The 19,366-nt window shown below is 44.6% G+C and overlaps 1 protein-coding gene across 2 annotated transcripts in view; it reads left to right on the top strand.

Moving 5' to 3' along the window:
• Positions 1-3,431: 3,431 nt before the first annotated feature.
• Positions 3,432-19,366, top strand: part of gnas (GNAS complex locus) — a 36,442-nt gene continuing 20,507 nt past the window's right edge. Inside the window, exons 1-4 of one of the 2 annotated variants that reach the window (XM_028997689.1) lie at positions 3,432-3,791; positions 16,347-16,419; positions 17,886-17,940; positions 18,030-18,149. In XM_028997689.1, coding sequence (XP_028853522.1) covers positions 3,572-3,791; positions 16,347-16,419; positions 17,886-17,940; positions 18,030-18,149 — 468 coding nt within the window. In that variant the 5' untranslated portion in view covers positions 3,432-3,571. Of the gene's footprint in view, positions 3,792-13,442; positions 14,644-16,346; positions 16,420-17,885; positions 17,941-18,029; positions 18,150-19,366 lie in introns of those variants that run through there. The other variant, XM_028997690.1, reaches the window with a different exon arrangement.

Raw genomic sequence — 19,366 nt, 5'->3', positions numbered from 1 at the left:
AGAAAATTATGTGTATATGTATGTATATAACTGTACCTTTCAGGGGCCTGCATACAAATTAAGATAGGTACAGAATAAAACTTTATATAAAATTTATATAAGCTCGATAACTTTCCAAGAATCAGAGGTCTTAAGGCATTTATTTAGAGAATGGTTTCATCTTTTTAATAAATCGTGTCAAATAAACAGTCACAATGAACTCTTTCATCCTGTTCCACCCACCCCACTTCGCCTCCAGTGGGGACGCTCTTATCCAATTTGGTTACACAACAGGAACTGTAAGGAGGGCACCGAATCACTTTCCTAAAGGTGACAAAACATTTCGATATTCAGACACATGTAAAAACTATGGTTCTACACAAACGTGTGTGTGGCTAAAGACCTTATGTGAGAGCAGGAGCCTTTGTGGTCAACATAATCTGTTAAATAAGGCTGGATCTCCAAAAGACGTGTTCCGTTTTCACCTCACAAGGTCAAAAGCTACGATGTGTTCATCTATAACAACAAATTGACTTCTTCTCAGCAGTTACAGGCTGACACTCATTTGATCAACTGGCGGCGCGCCACTCACACCCCCCTGCAGATGTCCAGTGAAAACTCTGGACTGACAGCACCGTGCTGCTCACAGTTGACTTTGCCACATATTTAGCAGCACATTTTGAACCTGTTCAAAATTACAATAGTGTATATGTTCCGGTCTTCATTTATTTTACGGTTGGTAACACCAAGAGCTTATTAAAAAGCCGACGTCTTCAGCCCAGCATTGCGGAGCACGGAGCACCCATGTCGAGAAAACTCACCTACACAGACCTACACGATCTTCCAGCCCTGCGCCCGTGTCAGATACTCCGAACCTCTGCCTGACTTAAACATGGATAGCCCATCCCAGGCCATTTTAACTAACTATCTCAAGCATGCATTTGGAAAGACACTTAGCTGTTTAGATGGATTGAATATTCCGTTGTCCGTGATGGTAGTAGCCTAGTGGGTAACACACTCGCCTATGAACCAGAAGACCCGGGTTCGAATCCCACTTACTACCATTGTGTCCCTGAGCAAGACACTTAAACCTAAATTGCTCCAGGGAGACTGTCCCTGTACCTACTGATTGTAAGTCGCTCTGGATAAGGGCGTCTGATAAATGCTGTAAATGTAAATGTGATGCCAGCTTTTGCTTTGCAGGCCCCAAATTTTGCGTTTCCAATTCGGACCGCAAGGACATATTCACCAAACATGGCTGTCGTTCAAACACACCAGTGTTGCCAGACATACAATCAACATCGTATTTGTGCTATAATTTGTTCCTCTGTACAACGTACGATCAATAATTCCAAAAGCCCCATGATGTACAAGAATTTTACCCTTTTGTTTTATGGCTAAGTGAATTCATTGAAATGTCAAGGTACACGTCTCTTTTTTCAACTGGCTGTGCAGACCAATCAATGCATAACATAACGCGTGATGCACAAATGAAACCGTAATGAGTGGTTTAAGGACGGATTTGCACGGGGGAGTCGAACTTTCAAAAGAATGCGAGAAAGTCCAAAGTTTTACTGGGGGGCCATAGCAGCGCTAGGAGTAAAGCCTTCTGTTGTTCCGTGTAGGGACGTATCCTGCACTCCACACAGGTAGAGGCGCTGTTCTGCACAGACTCTCATGATATCTGTTATTGAAGCAGATTTTCTGAGCAATGGATGGTCTTGTCTTAAATTGCAGGCACTACCTATCACTATGCACCATCCGACCTCTACAACTCATACAAAATGCAGCAGCACGACTGATCTTCAACCTTCCCAAATTCTCCCCCACCACCCCTCTGCTACGTTCCCTCCACTGGCTCCCAGTAGCTGCACGCATCAGGTTCAAAATACTGATGCTGGCCTACAAAGCCAAACAACATCCTACCTCACAGCCCTTATTACACCTCGCACTGCACCTCGTATACTCCGAGCCTCCAGTACTGCTCGCCTGGTCCCTCCATCTCTGAAGGTAAAAGGAAAACATTCATCTAGACTCTTCTCTGTCTTGGCCCCTCGGTGGTGGAATGAACTTCCCCTCGAGGTCAGAACAGCTCAGTCACTGAGCACCTTCAAACGACAGCTCAAGACCTTCCTCTTCAGAGAATATTTAGATTAACTTGTAACTTTCTTATTGTCGAACTTTGTGTACAGAATCTACAACAGAGTGAATAAAATAGATGTATTCATAGTTGGGGTCCTAGTGAACCGGAATTGATCTCTTCATCCCTGGTAACTTGAATGCACGTTGTAAGTCGCTCTGGATAAGGGCGCCTGCCAAATGCCATAAATGTAAATGTAGACGTACGATAGTTCTTTTCACAATACGATCATTTTAGGAGGCTGGTACGATACTTCAACATTTAGGATCTGGCAACAGGTCACGCTTCAGCTTGTTAGCCAGTTCGCCCTGGACTCGGCAGACCCAAGAGGGCATGGGCTTCGCCCCACCTGTTCTGCGTAGCGGCCATCAGGGGTCATTGGCCACCCGCCTGTTCTGGTTCATTTTGGACACCATATCCAACATATCTCAAGCCAAAAGTGGAAATCGGCAGCGAAATATATATCGCCAGCACTTCCTAGAAGTGGCCTGGTGCTGTTGAACCGTCCTGAGACTAAAGGGAGTTGCGGAGCATTTCACGTGTGGCCACCAGAGCATAGACAGGGCCAGTCCCACCCGGTCTCCCAAACGTCACCCCTCTCCTTTATCGGGTGCCTTAATCAATCGATGAGTCTTACACACTCTGATGTTGCATGTTTCAGGATCGGCCAAGTCTTCATTCGCTCTCACGCCAAATCTATTTTATCCACATGCCTATGGAAAAACGCGCGTCTTGGCTGCGTCCTAGAGCCTGTCCTCTACCAGCCAATTTGAAAAGAAAAGGATGGGCCTATACAATAACCAATCCGGAAACAGCGGTATTGTATCTGGGTGAAAGGAAACAGACAATGAATGAAAATGCATTTTGGAATCCTTCGCTTTATTCTGCCACGTGTAAGAAAATGTTCTGAAAATCCGGTTGATCTCATCCGCAGGAGCTCTGTTCCGTTTTAATGTTCCAACAAGTTCACAACTTGGCTGACAAGGACAGCGACAGAGAATGTTGCCCAGAATTTCCCACTGAAACGATGTTTTCCAGCAAACTCCCATTAAAAGGTTCAAGGGCCCAAAATGTACAGCTCCCCGACACACGCACCCCAAAATCTCGCTCCCCCGAACGTCCCCTGTACGTCGGTGAGTTCGATGTAAAGGGACGAGCAGGGGACGCGGGGGACGAGCGCTTCTGACAATCTGACGCGACGAGGAGGAGGAGGAGGAGGAGGAGAGGAAGAGAGGAGGAGGGATGTCAGTTCGCCCCCACCTCCCGCCCATTAAAAAAAAGTGCTTGGCCTGCCCCAGACCCGCGTTCCACCGAGCGGGCCCGGTCCTGGTGGCCAGAGCAGTTTTAGTTTTATTTTTAAATTCTCATTCCGAACTCTTCCTCCTGCCCATCGCGATCCTCGCCATGGTGGCGCTGCGCGTCGCGACCCTCGCGCCGGCCAGCTGAGCCGCCATGGGCATGTGCCACAGCCTGAGGTCCCGGCTGCTGGGACCGCAGTCCGCCGTCACCTACGACGCGGCCGGACAGCCGGAGGGCGGCGGCGGCGACCGGCGGCTCCGCGTGGAGGAGAAGGCGCGGATCAAAGCCGAGAACAAGCGGAGCCGCAGCATCGACAAGAGCCTGAAGGCGGAGAAGCGGGAGTACAAGCAGACCCACCGGCTCCTGCTGCTGGGTGAGTAGAGTTGTGTCCGGGACGTTGTCCCCGCCTGCCAACATCTGGACTGGACCCCCCCCCCATGTAATTACCATGTACGCCCTGCAACGATCCATTCTATAACTGCACATTTATACACTTTTACAGATTTTTGTATACACTATTGAAATATTTCACCCTGTAACCTAATACCAGGAATGACCTGAAATGGGATAACTTCATTTTTTTTTATTTCTTTCTTTACCGTGCTTTACACTGTTCACTCTACTAGTCTGTACAGCTGTGCTTTAAGCATGCATTGCAGGTTACAGTACGCATTTCAAATTGAGAGCAGGGACATAACATACTGGTAGAAGCGATTATGGGGACGGGACGGGACGTGGGAGTGGATTTTTGCGCCCGTTATTTATATAAATGAGGTTTGGTTTAGCATTAACATGCTCACTTAAGGATCCCAAGCAGTCGTTCAAAGTGTGATACTGTATTATCACAAGAGAGCTTTTATGCCCTTCGTTTATTTTAGGCGTCTCTTTATTAACATGTTACACAAGGAAAAGAGGGCAGCTTGCAGACACAAATGGAATAACTATGTGCAGTCTGTGACCGAAATACACCAGTCATGCGGGCCCCTGGTTTAAAAACAGTTCAGACAATTTAAGTCGGATGGGGCAGACATGAGAGCCCAGGAAGACGTGAGCATTCTGGGCTGTTTAACCGCGATCCACTGCAACGCCGTGCCGATGGCCGAGTCGCTCCAAAATGGGGTGGTAGTAGACTAGTGAGTTAGACACCTCGAAGACCTCAAACCTCGAGGTTCAAACCCCACTTTCTACCATTGTGTCCCTTAGTAGGACACTTAACCCTGAGTGTCTCCGGGGGGGACCGTCCCTGTAAGATTCTTTGGATTAGGGCGTCTGATAAATAGCATAAATGTAAATGTAGGAATATGTCAGAAGAACTTTATTTCAGAGGCACAGTGTTTTGCAAATCTCTGTTTAATTCTGTACAGGTCATTGTTTGAAACAGGGAAGAGTCCCTTTCCAGTGGTTAGAATGTATTTTTAAGCCATTTACCTATTTGAGGAACATTTTTGGGAGGTTTCGGTCAGGCAGGCCTGCTGAAGAGTGGCTGGGCCACTTTGAATGCGGAATTTGTTCTGTTTGAGTCACTCTGTTGATGATTAACTCCTGTGTTTGGGACCGTTGTCGTGTTGCGTGGCCCGACCTCTTTCGGGTTTCAGATCATAGTCATTCTACTGTAAAAATTTCCTCATACAGATTGGAATTCCGTGATTGCAGGCTGCCCAGGCCTGAGGGCACACATGTCCCACACATGTTGGCTGCAGCTTTTCTGCAGTAGAGACACCTGTTACCTGATATTGCGTTGCTCCTCTTTTTGCCACCAAAACAAGCTGACCTGTCGTGTAGACCTCTGAAGATGTCCTGTACATTTTGAAGGCCTCCATGGATCAGACTTATCTTTCCAATACATCTTATAGATGCTTCACTAGCTTGAGATCTGGAGAATTTGGAGGCCAGGTCAGCACCTTGAACATGTTATTTGTTGTTCCTTGTGCAGTTCTTGAACCATTTGGCAGTGTGGCAGGGGACTTTGAAAGTGGGAACCTCCATCAGGGGGCACCAATTGCTTGAAGAGGTGTGCTTGCGGGGCAGTGGTGGCCTAGCGGTTAAGGAAGCGGCCCCGTAATCAGAAGGTTGCCAGTTCGAATCCCGATCTGCCAAGGTGCCACTGAGGTTCCCCAGCAGAACATTGCCTGTAGTATCACACTGCTTCCCGGCGGCTTGTCTTCATATCACATTGCATCCTGGGTTCATAGCTAACCCTAACATTATGTAAAAGAAACCATGACTCATCAGGCCCGGACTATGGAATATTATAAGCACAAAAATTCTAATGGAAATTAATTTTGCAATTGGCAATTCAATATTCAATCTAAGCATGTAATTTGATATTACATTTTGCAATTGGCAGTTTAATGTGCAGAGTGCTGATCCAAAGTGCAATCCTTACTTCATTTTTAAGTATTAGTTTAAGTATTCTGAATAAAAAATAGAATAACAATTTGTATTTGCCATGTGTCTTCTGCACATTAGTTCAAATGGGAATTCATTTTGCAAATTGAAATTGAATGTGCAAAGTACTGATACAATCCTTAATTCATATTTTGGAAATTATTTAAAAAAATTAAAAAATAATACATAGAAAAACAAGGCACTGAATTGCATTTCGTATTGCATTTCACATTGCAGTTCATGTTGAATTTTGAAATTTCATTTCGTATTGCAGTCAGACTGCAGGCCTTCACTAAGAACGTTACTTTCTTGTTCATGACGTCACCAGAATCCATTCAACCGAGTGGTTTGTTCATTTAGAGCAGTGAATTGTTCATTTAGAGCAGTGAATCACAATGTGTGACATGTGAGAGACCTTGGGGAAAGTCATACAGAACTAATATTTAACATCCAAGTCAAAGAATTCATATAGGTTACGTTTGAAACCTTTTCATTCACTGTTGTCAGAGCCTTAGAGGGTGAAAATGCACAGATATTTTACAGGTAGTAAAAGAGAGATCGGCAAGTGCTGATCTCAGTTGACAATTGAAAAATCAACTGACAGCTAAAAAAAAAAGTACTGATCTCACTTGAAAACCTCAATTGTCAATTCCCAATTGTCAGACTGCTCATTAAGGTTTCAGCCTTCACTGATCATGTCGCTTCCTTGTTTAATCGCTAGGCTTGCTCCATTCGCACAAATCACGCAAATACTGTGGTCTTTGTTCTGATTCTCATAAACGTTTGGTGGTGGCCACGGGTCAGCATTAGAGCTGTAATCAGTTAGCCCAACCCGAGCCCGATAGAATGTGACGTGACCCAACAAGTACAGCTTTATAAAAGCTCGGCTCTCTACTTGGAGGGAAAGGAAATGTGCAGGAAATTTTGTGATTTTGAAACGTCTCTCTCATCTCTCTTGTGATAATTAAAAGCATCACCTGACAATGGTGGCCAAGAATTGCAAATAAAATTAAAGTTCCGTTAAAACATTTAATGAAACATGCGACACAGTTTTACCAATCACCGAAACAAATTTACAAGCATCGGATCATTCGGAAAGGATAGGTACTATAGGCCAGAAGATCCTTTCTGCTGATCGAGCTTGACTAAAATGATAAGGACTCAGGCCAAGATTTGCTGCTCTAGTCAACGTTGGCTACATAGTTCTGTGTACAACAAACAGAACCAGTGTTATTTCCAGCAACCTGACCTACAGTCGCTCTTCAGTTGGACAACACGGCCAGCCTGCACTCTCCACATGCATCAGTGGGCCTTGGCCGTCCATGGCCTTCTGACTGGTCCCCAGCTTTCATTCCTTGCACCACTTTAGATACATCCTGACCACAGCAGGCCACAAGAACTGCAGTTTTGGTGATGGTATGGCCCAATTTGGTCCACGTCAAAGTCACTAATGCTTGTCCATTTCTTTCAGCTGTTTACAACTCATCTTCTTCGCTTGATACCAAACATATCCGACCGTATATGAGTCATATCTTGAAGCACCAAACTTGCAATGAATTAGTATTCATTGCAAGCAAATTGCAAAGCAAATTGATTGTTTAATTCAACTTTATTTAATCTTAGGCATTTATTAACGTTACATTTATTAAATGTACATCCTTCTGTTTTCTTGCACCGAAGCGACCTCCAGCTTTGCTTGATGACTGTTTGCATGACAAAATGCATGTTTTTTATTCAAACAAATGTTTGAACAAATGTAGACCACAGAATGTTATCTTGAGCAAATAAACAACTTTCAAGCAAAGCTAATGTTTTTAATAAACCCTTGTATAGCTAAAACCAGAAAAAAAGTTAATTTACTGTGCAGGCTGCATATTTAGGGAATAATGTGGAAGTTGGATATCTGGCTATTAGTAGTGATGTCCTAGACATAGATCAGGAATTCTGCACTCACGCAGCTGAAATCAAATACGGAACTATTTGGTTGTAAGCAGCGTGGATCGATATGGATTAACATGGTGGAAGAGGTCCCCTTGGAAGCGATTTGAGAATCACTGCCATGGTGCTTCTGAGACCAAACTCATGCTCACATGTAGACAAGTGAAAACAGTCGGGGAGGACAAGGCTGGTGTGACAACGAGTCAGTAGGTAAGAATTCATCATTTTTATCATGGCCGTGGTCCGGGGACACACATGCGGACACCGCAGGGAAGATGGCTGGAGGAACAGTGAGGAGCAGGGGGAGCACAGGCGTGGGGCAGCCGGCGGTTCGGTCCGTGGCGCGAGACGCAGCACACAATGGGGCAGTGGTGGCCTAGGGGTTAAGGAAGCGGCTTCCGTAATCGGAAGGTTGCCGGTTCGAATCCAGATCTGCCAAGGTGCCACGGAGGTGCCACTGGGCAAAGCACCGGCGCCTTTCATGGCTGCCCACTGCTCACCAAGGGTGATGGTTAAAAGCAGAGGACACATTTCGTGGTGTTCCCCTTTGTGCTGTGCTGCAGTGTTTCACAATGACAATCACTTCACCTTCACAATGTTACAGGAGAGGCTTAGGTTACTGTGGGGTTGTCGTTGTGGGAAACGGCAGGCAGTAGGATTGCCAAGCAGTGTGGGTCGGCAACATTGAAAGCTGGAGTATCCGAGGGCAAGATGAAAGAATGGTTGGGGGCGGTTGGGGCTACCGGTTAGCATGAGGCAATGTAAGTCCAAGGTGAAGGCTTGGATGCAGTGCACTTACCCGGGTTATGCTGCAAGCCTTTACCTTGGACTTCAAATTCAAATCGCACCGCATCCAAGATGGCCGCCGGATATGTGAAAGCGGAATGATTGTCATTATGATACACTGCAGCACAACACACGGTGATACAACGAAATGTGTCCACTGCTTTTAACCATCACCCTTGGTGAGCAGTGGGCAGCCATGACAGGCGCCCAGGGAGCAGTGTGTGGGGACGGTGCTTTGCTCAGTGGCACCTTGGCGGATCGGGATCCGACAACCTTCTGAATACAGGCCACCACAGGCTCCCAGGCCACCACTGCCTGATATTTATGTCCAATGCCGACCCCGGCCTCGACTTCTTCCAGGTGACTGACCCTTTGGACATCAGTTTTTGAAATTGTAACTAACATTTGAGTTCTCTTCAAACTAAAAGATTGTAAAACCCAAATCTCTATGTAGGGCTTTATGTTTGTTTCTTTGTTTTGTGTTTTTGTGGCAGGGTAGGTTAAAGCTCTCATGAAATAACTGAAACACTCTCATTATTCTCATCTAGATCATTATCACAGAGGTTTACATATGTTCAGCAGCAATTACCCTGATTGTTTAACGCATTTGTAAAATGAAACCTTTAGGGTCTGTTTCCCATCCCGTGGGTGGATGAAGCCTAGTCCTGGACTGAAGCAAACATCTCAAATCAATAATGCTTGTAGGACTAGGCTTGATCCATGAACAGGAAACTGGGCCATTGTCTGCTTAATCAGACTCTGCTGAGGTTTTGACAAGGTTATAAAATATACATTATAGTATTATTTGGGTTCTTCATGAAAATTCAGGTAATCTCAAAATAGATTTGCTAATGCATTGAACACCAGAACATTAAACCTACTGAATGAAAAAAAGCAGAGTAATATAACAACCTAAAGACATGTTATATATCATGATCAAGTAATATAACATTGGATATCGTCGTGACAATTTCTAAAGACTGACTTTCTTTTCTCCAGTTCCATAGATGTTGCTGGTGTCGGCATAATGAATCATTGCATCACTCTCCCATCTGTCATGTACTGTCCTCTGCTGATGAATTTCACAATATAGATCAGCAATAACATGAGATATCAGCACTCCGGATGATGTGGGTACCAAGCTGAACACTGTGTTTCCTCGTGGTTCCATCGTGGTTATGCCACATTCTGCCTGTTTTATTTATCACCATGCCCATTTTTATTGAGAGACCCAGGCTTCCACAATTAAATATTTTTTTCTCCGATCCACTTGTTGGTATTGTTGCTAAGCAACATCATTCATCTCATGCCATCAGATTGAGACTATAAATAATGTTATAAGATATATGGTATTTAAAGAAAGCCAGTGTCGTGAGATGGGATTCCCCAAATCTCGATTCCAGGTGTGCAGTAGGGAATGTAGTGATGCATGGGGGGATGTTGTGATATCATCACTGTAGCGCCCATTAATATTTAGGGGTTTGTGTTCTAGTGGCCTTCAGGTTTCCCTAAACTTGGCTGACAAGACTTGTATTTCAGGTTCTCTAAACAACGTTTCTCTGCAGTATTAACAAATTCACATGCGGTTATTGCTTATTTAAACAGAGACTCATCTGGTCAGCAAGATCAGATTTTTGCATGAAATTTTTTAACTGGCATCACAAGCGATCTTTTGTCAAAGTTGTGGCCCTTGGCGAAATGTGAATTTCCAAGCTTTCTGTTAAAAGCTGACAGGGCGGTGGTATCAAAGAGCGGAACAGAGAACATTAACAGATAGCTTTTTAATCTGAGGCTCCAGCTTTTCTTTCTTTTTTCATTTTAATCTTCCCCCTAACAATGACCCATGGCGCTAAGCAATAGAGTAAAGCGTCCAAATAGAAGTTAGTGCCTGCAGAAAATAGCAGAAAATGGAGAGGATTGTGTGCATTTAAGAAAGCCAGATTATGGAACATTTTATTACATCACAACACACTATATTTACTCTGCTGCCAACATGGAATCTTGTGGTGTGTTTCCCTAAAGGCAAAATGTGCTACTGATATTCCACACTGCACTGCCCATACACTAGTTAGTAATGATGCATATTACAGTGGATTTAAACTTGTAAAATAGAAAATATGGTACCACTTCGCATGGTAAAGACTGGGGCATCTTGTCAATTGGGGCTGTAGAGTGGAATCCACACCCATACAAACATCAAGATGAACCTCACAAATACCTTGTAGAGGAAACACTGACCTTCATTTCGGAAGATATGTAACAAAATGATGGCAGAGGACACATCATGTTTTTCAGCGGGGCCAAGGTCAGGTTCTCTAACTGAAACATAGCCCTAATTTAATGATGAGTTTTACACTTCCAGTTCAGAACAATGTAAGACCACATATCCATCTCACCCACTTGAGATGAAAGAAAGAACAGTGCAGTGATGGTCTGCAATTTTTCTACAGTTATTGTGTTTCTCCATGAAAAATATGTTTAATACATGTTAAAAAAACCCAAATATTTTATTTAATGATGAGTAATTAAATCACACATTTAACCAAAATACATGGTAGACAAAGAATATAAAAGTAAAACTACACACACACAATACCCATATTTATATTCAAGAAAATAAAAAGTAGGTTTCCAAGGATTTTGCCGTCAGCAGGTCTGAATGAAAACTAGTAATTGACATTTTCCAGTCGATGACAGCTTCGTTTGTTGCACTTAATTAGGATGAAAATTAGCGAAGACATATATATAAGATCAATCACAAAAGAATGTTCCTATAAAAATCAAAGCATTTTCTCCCATAAGGTCATGTTTCTGTTGTCATTAACTCTCGAATAATCACAACATGAACAGGATTAGAGTTTAACAAGGATTATCTGCCTTTTTGTGATGGCAGCTTCTGTGGAAATGTGGGCCGTTACTAAATAGCACTCTGTGACTATAATGAAACCGTGCACTGCAAACCAAAGCTTTCGGTGCTCATGCTGGAGCTGCATGCATGAAGAATTATCACAATATGTTCCTAGTAATACTAATATTACAGTTAGTCAAACTGATGATGAATATCTAAAATAACACAAATCAATACATACCATTTTTAAACTAAAATGCAAAGAGCACAGCTCTTCAAACCCCATGGTTCTTTACGTTATTTTATTCATATTCTGAGTTATTTTAAGGGAGCACCTGGGCTCCATTTGTTGAGTAGGGAAGCGTTTTCACACCTAAGACAGTGTTTCAGCCAAATGTGAAATGATTCATTTGCTTTTCTTTTTTTTTGCCTCCTTGCTTATGCCCATTAGAAATATTTTCATGTGATATACATTTCTGAAAGACGGTTGAGGAAGATGTACAGAATCTCTGCTTAGTTTAATTTAGAATTGAAGTTACAATTTGCTCGGAAACAAACATACCTTATTTTGTAGACGGTTTCAGCGTAACTATAGTTGCATTGAACAGTATTACTAAAGGACTTTGTCTAGTCTGCTGTCGGTGAACGCTGGCATCTGGCTGTTCACCACATATCTTTAATATGCCAACTGAACCATTTTAGTTCCGCTCTGGTCTTAGCTGCAAACACAGCATGATGCTGCCACCTACTGTACAGCAATGAAGCACACTTTCACTGTGTCCTCTGACGACAAACTTTACATAATTTGTATGGTTCACGTCCTTACTTAATCCAACTTTATGGTCAGACATGCACACCACATGGGTGTGTCAGGCAATGGGGTTTTTTTGAGAAGCCCATCGTATCTGGGGGCTTACTGGAAGTGACAGTTACAGCTGGACACGTATTACTGTTAATTATTACACCATTTCAGTTCAGTTAATACGTTTAAACAATTCATATTAATAATAGTGAGGATAACTGAAAAGGTGCCACATTACAGCCAAGATTATGACAAAAAATTATTTTAATAAAACTCAAAATGACAACCACTAAAATGAGCAACAATGTGGTTCCTCGTACCCTAAACCCTAAACTAATAATAAATATGTTTTAAAACTTTATACTTTATGGTGGTGACAGTAGCATAGTGGGTAACTCACTCGCCTATGAACCAGAAGACCCAGGTTCAAATCCCACTTACTACCACTGTGTCCCTGAGCGAGACACTTAACCCTAAGTGTCTCCAGGGGGACTGTCCCTGTAACTACTTATTGTAAGTCCCTCTAGATAAAGGCGTCTGATAAATGCTGTAAATGTAAATGTATACATACACAAATTTTGGTACCGTTAGATTGTCAGGGTTTATTTTCATTACATTCCAGTGCATCTGTCATTGTGTGGAAGATGTAAATCTGGTCTGCCGTGGCCGAACTTCACAACCAGCTCAAATCAGGCCTTGTCTGCCAAGCGTTTGGTGCCATTCTTTCCAGCAAATCGTAAAATGTAGTCAGGCCTGTCAAAAGAAGTTTGAATAAAATGCATATATTTTCACCACTGACTGTTTGCTCTCTAACACATTGTTTTTCCTTTATTTTTCCGGGTTTTGTCTAAATTGCAATACATTTGTGGCACTGAGTAAGCGCCCTTACCTGGAGGGACTAGTAATTCACCATATAGTTCACTATAGTGGTTACATGTGGAATATGGGTCTAATAATAATAATAATAATAATAATAATAATAATAGAAGAAAGCAATAAGGAGAATAGTAGCAGTTATAGTAGCTATTGTGTTGCCAGTATCATTTGACGACTCATTACGTGGTAATAACTACTCCTGAAACTATTATAGTTATAATAATAGGGAAAAGATTTTAAGAGGCAAAAGGACAATAAAGAATGGACCAGGGAGACTACGTGCGTGTTCCACGCTCCTTTAAAGAGGGCGCTTTTCCCCGCAGAGCCGCGACTTGCTGACGTTTCGGGCCGTCATGTGATTAGAACGCCTGCTCGTTCCCAGGGTTCAATGAGAGCCGCTCGCCCCACCCATCTCCTCGGCGCTCGGCGGAACCGGGGCGGAAAGCGCGCGGTGGCGGCGGCGGCGGTGGCGGCGGCGGCGGATCAGTTCGCGTCGGTCGGCGAGGCTGCGCGCCGTGCGCCGTGAAAGACGTCGGCTGTCAGGCGCGGGACCGGCGGGCGTTGGACGCGCGCGCACGCACGCACGCACGCACGCACGCACACCGCCCGAGTCGGGACCAGACGGACGGCGGGCTCTACCTGCGCCGGGGCCGGGGCGACGTCGGCGGCGAAGCCCGCTCGCCAGCTCCGGGGAGGAGGAAGCGGCGACAGGGGCCGCGGTTCGAGTCCGGCGGGGCGGCCGCAGATGCGAGAGAACCGACGGAGGGGAGAGAAATAAAAAAATATATATAATCAGCTACTGTCGCCGGAGAAGAAGAGAAAATAGAATTATACGTATAAAAAACGGTCATTTTAGAGGGAATATTTATTACTACTGTTATTATTCCCAGCCAGGATTGGACGCGATCGCAGGAGACTCTTCTCTTTTTAACGTTTTGGGGCTTTTTGTTTATGACATTTCGGAAGCCGGTGATGGTTCCTCGAGGAAAAAACTGAGCCGGGCGTTTTTGGGATTTGGGACGTCGTGCTGGACCTCCGGAACCGCACCGACCATGTACGCCGGAGGGAAAGCGCGTCTCCACCTTTTCGGGCAGATTTTGGGGTTTTCTTGGCCGTAAGGAGCAGGAGCGGTGTCGGATCGGCCCGGGTGCCACTGTCGCCACCCCATCCCTACCCCCGTACCCCACTCCACACCACAAGCACCCCCCCCCAACCCCTAACCACCCCACCACCGCCCGGACCCGCACCTGGACCGCGGGCCCTCCGCATCCGCCTCGATCCCATGCGACGACGTCGGTGTCACGGTTCCCGAGCAAGGAGGGTGTCTCCGGGGCCGGCCTAGGGGTCCAGGATTTATTTATCACCATCTGCTCCGATAAACCACACCACCACCACCACCTCCTCCCCGCCACCCCCACCCCAGAACCCGACATTGGGTTTTTGGGAAGATGGGTTGTTTGGGAAACAGTAAGACTGAAGACCAGCGAAATGAGGAGAAGGCTCAGAGAGAAGCGAACAAAAAGATCGAGAAGCAGCTGCAGAAAGACAAGCAGATATACCGAGCGACCCACCGGCTGCTGCTTTTAGGTACGTGCCTCGAGAAACGAACGAGGGACGAGAAAAAAAAAACACTCGTGCGAGTAAATTGGCGATTTGGCGAGTTATTATTATTATTATTATTATTGTTTTTTGGTTACGTGCCCCGATAACGTGCGGCTGTGACGCGTGTGTGTTGGTTATAATAACGCATGGCCGGCAGGCCCTCGGTACAGCCCGGCTGCACCGCGCACCATCCGCAGGATCTTGCTTTTTAAATGGACGCTTCCGGGGGGAAGGGGGTGTAATGGGCGTGATTGCAAAAAAAAAATAAAAAAAAAAATGTGCAGGGGTCACGCCGATTCCGTGGCTCTTCCCGGGATGGGTGGCGGTCGTGCTGCCGGCGGGGCGGGGACCAGATCGCTTGATAAAGGCCCCGGCGCTGTTTATACGAGCCGAGCGCTATTACGTCCACGCGTATTCCGCTCGTCTGCATTGCGTATGTTGTGGGGCTGTTTTTTTTTTTTTTATTTTGTTAATTTAAAAAAAAAAAAAAAAATCTTATTTTATTCACGTTGTTCGCATACCGCCGCTGCGGCGTTGTCGCGAATTGTCGCCTGCTTCCGGTCCAAATCGTTCGCGCCCGCTGATTGGCTGCTGTCGGCGGCGACAGCCCTATAATGTAATTCATTCGGTGTCGGGGGTGATTTGATTTATTCTTTAGCTTTAAAATAATATTAAAGGCGGCCCGTCCAGTGGATGTTAATGACTCTCTTTTGCGGAACTTACTGAGACGCCAGTTGCATTTAACATGTCACATAATGCAAAAAAGTGCACCAAAAAAACCCACTTTTGATTAAGTCGGTATAGTGCTTAATTCACTGTGATGGAACGAAGTGGCTAGAAGTGACATTTAGAGCCAGACCGATACCTAAATACTGGTTTTAGCCACCAGTTGAATAAGTCCAATTTGTCACGCTGGCTGGACATGGCGAGGAAGAAGTATGCATATGCACAACGTCACAAAACAGGGGTTTAATACATGGCAGACAGGACAAGGGAAACGTCACCAAACAATGACCTGATGGTGAACAGACACGAACGGGGCAGCTTTATACAATCATACACAGGTGAAAACAACCAGGAAACATAATAACACAGGACCAACATGAAACTCCGGACCCGGAGTGGCCCCTGCCGGACCGGATCATGACACCACTGTAATATGGATGCTGTGTTGTTTGCTTAGTTACAGCACAAGAAAATAAACATTCGACAATGTCTGTTGAGAAGCGAATTATCAAGATTCCCGTAAGGTCCCAAATATTCAGCATTGGCCCTTTGGTTGTCCATGTTGGCATTCTGTCGACTGAACCCATATTCAGCTCTGCTACGTGGCACACGGTCTCTCTGCCCAACATGCTCTCTGGCCCAACGTCGTCACCACCTCTGTTTTCGGCACCAGGAAAGTAGGCAGCGGGGTTTATCTGACGGCGAACTGAGACGGTGCCGCTGTCCCCTCTGTCCTGATGCACCGGGTACGGTGCTGAGGCGCGGCCTAGCCACAACATGACCGGCGCTGGCGTTTTAGAATTGTCTAAATGGTGGTGGGTTGATGAACTGATTTAACTGGTTTACTAGAGGAGGCCCATTTCATTGCAAATGTGAAGAGCTTCATGTTTTTTTCTTGCCTCCCGCGCTCGCGTCTTATGATATAGGAAATGTTGGTTGATTGCACTCGCCGTGTTTTGCAGGAGCTGGGGAGTCTGGGAAAAGCACTATTGTCAAACAGATGCGCATTCTCCATGTCAATGGCTTCAATGCAGAGTAAGTAGAGACCATTTCTTCCTTTTGTGTTTAATTCACTGTCGTCTCAGGGATCTTGTGAGCTCGTGGACGAACCTCAGAAAGTAGCATTCTCCTAACTTATCGTATTTTGAACCTTTTAATCAGTGTCCCACATCGGTTTATTTATACGTGTTTTATCCATTCCTTTTACATTAAAGAGGATTGTTAGCCTGGGTCCGTGATGAAAGGCCCTTTGGTGTTATTGCAGTGCTTTGCATGAGCTTATTTGTAAAAATATTTCTTTCAAATATTTTGTGCGGAACACGAAATGTTCACATTACAAATACTGAAAGTGTGAACTTTCTAGGTAGAAAACAAATTCCCAGGTAAACATCTGGGTGTAATTGCGGCTGAAGTAATGGCCATTAGGATTTTGTTAACTTGTTTTAGTGAACCTCTCTCTTTAGTGAACCTGTTCGTTTGAGGAATAGTGATTATTTGTTTCTCTGGGGCTACTGTGACAGTAGAATTATGAAAATGGGCTATTTCTACAGGCATCGCTGATGTGTCCACTGGCCCTATTGATCTGATCCGATCGGGCATAGCCAAAACAGGGGGGGATCCGCGGGGGGATCCTAAAAAAATGCTGAAGTTGAGTGATTAAAGGCCACATACTGGTATTTAGCTCCAGTTTAGGCTAGTCTAGTTTGTTTGGGTTTCTTTGTCCTTCCCCCCTTGTCTGCTTTTGTCTAGTGTTGTTGACAAAACTGATTTGATCCTTCTACTTGATCACATGAAAGTGCATTTGATGTTGTGGAATTCCCTTCTTCGGTACGAATTGACAGGGTGTAGCAGATTGCCCTGTTAAAAGGCATTTGGTTTGAAATGACCGAGGCATTTTTGGTGTTGTTGTTTTGTGAATTATTTTTCAAAAGTTCAGCAGCTTGTATGTCTCCACCCCTTCTTCACCTTGGAAGGGCAGCACCATACTGTGCCAGGCACTGGAGAGGAGGGCGAGAGGGAGACAGGGGTGGTCTGGGATGACAGAGTGATAGGGGGAAGGGGTGAAAAGAGGGATGTGGGCCTGGGAGGCAGAGGCGATAAGAGACTGGTATGGCAGTTGTTAATGCGCTGGGTGTTGCAGAGGTTTTTTTGTATTGTGATGAATTGTGGTGGTTTGGGGGAATCCGCTCTACTCTCTAGGCCACAGTTAAGTTTTGCTGGTTTGTTGCAATAGTCTAGAGACTATTGTTGCAATAGTCTCTACAACACAATGTGGCACTGCAGATTGTGTTGTAGAGTAATCCTATAGTCAGTAGTATAGCTGGCCTAGGTCCCTTAAGGCATTATTGTTAATACCTTAATATTTCCATATTGTCATTATAATTGTATCTTTGTTCCATGTTTGTCTGTATGTATTTAAATGAGAATGGATGCTGATGCTGTGGTTATTATGATGAGGTCCTGTTTTAACCTGTTTGTGTTTTGCTATTTGTGTTTCACAGAGAGAAAAAACAGAAAATTCAAGATATTAAGAATAATATAAAAGAAGCTATAGAGGTAAGTGTAGTCAGTATGTTTGTGACTAGCTCATCTACATGTGTCATTTAAAAATCTAAAAATATACTTAAATAGTTGTTTTCTCTCAGACTATAGTAGGAGCCATGAACACCCTGACGCCTCCTGTCCAGCTTGCCAGTCCAGCCAACCAGTTTCGAATCGATTACATCCTTAACTTAGCCAGTCAAAAGGACTTTGAGTTCCCATTGGTGAGTAGAACTTTTAATAGAGAATGGTATAAGTTCAGCCGAGTAGTAAACCAACTTAGATTTTTTAAAATGGATTTACTGTGTCTGAGTCCCTGCACGTGTGTACATTCCGATTTGAAAGTGTTTAGGTTTATGGGAAAAATAGATCCAAAAAAGGATTAAAATGTAATATGCAACTGTGTCTTATAAGTGATTCAATGAATGTGTCTTGTCAATCACTTTGTGAACACCCATGCAGGCCATCAACTTTGTGAACACACAAAGCGGTGGCAGTGGTGAATCGTGGGCATTGCCCGTGGAGGGAGGCTAAAGCCGCTAGCTGAAGCGAGCCGTCCTTGTTTTGTTCGCCCCTACGCCCTGACCTGAGTGCCTCTGCGGGTTAGGGGTCTCTTCCTGTTTTTGACAATTAGTTGCCCCATTTCCCAGCCTACTATGGACATTAAGATCTTCCGGGTCCCTCAGTAAATGAAACTGATGCACAGCAGACCTGCGCTTCACAAAATGGCACAAGCTGAACGTAATAAAACTGATGGTCTCCAACCTAGGAAATCCCATTAGCTTTTGGATATGGCGCTCTGAAATAAGAGCTGGCATTGAATGGCAGCACACTGTTGACCGGTGCTCTGCACGTCAATGTCAGACTCTGGTCTCTTTATCCTCTCTGGTGTCTGCATCAGTATTTCATTTCATGTTTAAAAGCAGAATGTTAATACTGTCGATTTTTAGAGAACTGACGGATCCCATATCAGTGTTCCTTTCACAATTTCAGTAAAATTACAGGGAAGTTTTTTTTTTGTTTTTTTTTCAGTCGGTCTATTTCTGGTAAACACTCATATCCAGCCGTTCTGGGACACACACCCAGATTTGTGCAGTGACATCAGGGTAGGCCCGTTACTGGTGAGCAGAGGAGAAACTGTGGCCTGTTCTGTCCTCCTAACAAACCAACACGTGTGATTGGAAAATATACTTAGAATCATCATATTTCTCTCATTTTCCCGGTAAAATAGCTCTTCACTGATTGGAAATAGTTGACATTGTGCAACATGAATTCCACAGTTGGGCGCAGCCCCACCGCATTTTTTTCTAAAGGCTTTTTAATATTTGATGATCTACTTTATGTCTATTTATTAAGTGAAAACCCAACTGTGATTTAATGAGAGGTGACCTGTTGACGTGATGCACGCATTGGGAAGCAGTCGCGTGCCGCAGGAGTGAGC

Source organism: Denticeps clupeoides, chromosome 12 (genome assembly GCF_900700375.1).
Source record: "Denticeps clupeoides chromosome 12, fDenClu1.1, whole genome shotgun sequence".
NCBI lineage: Eukaryota > Metazoa > Chordata > Actinopteri > Clupeiformes > Denticipitidae > Denticeps > Denticeps clupeoides.
Note: the sequence above shows the minus strand (reverse complement) of the source record. Positions and strands in the feature narration are given on the sequence as shown.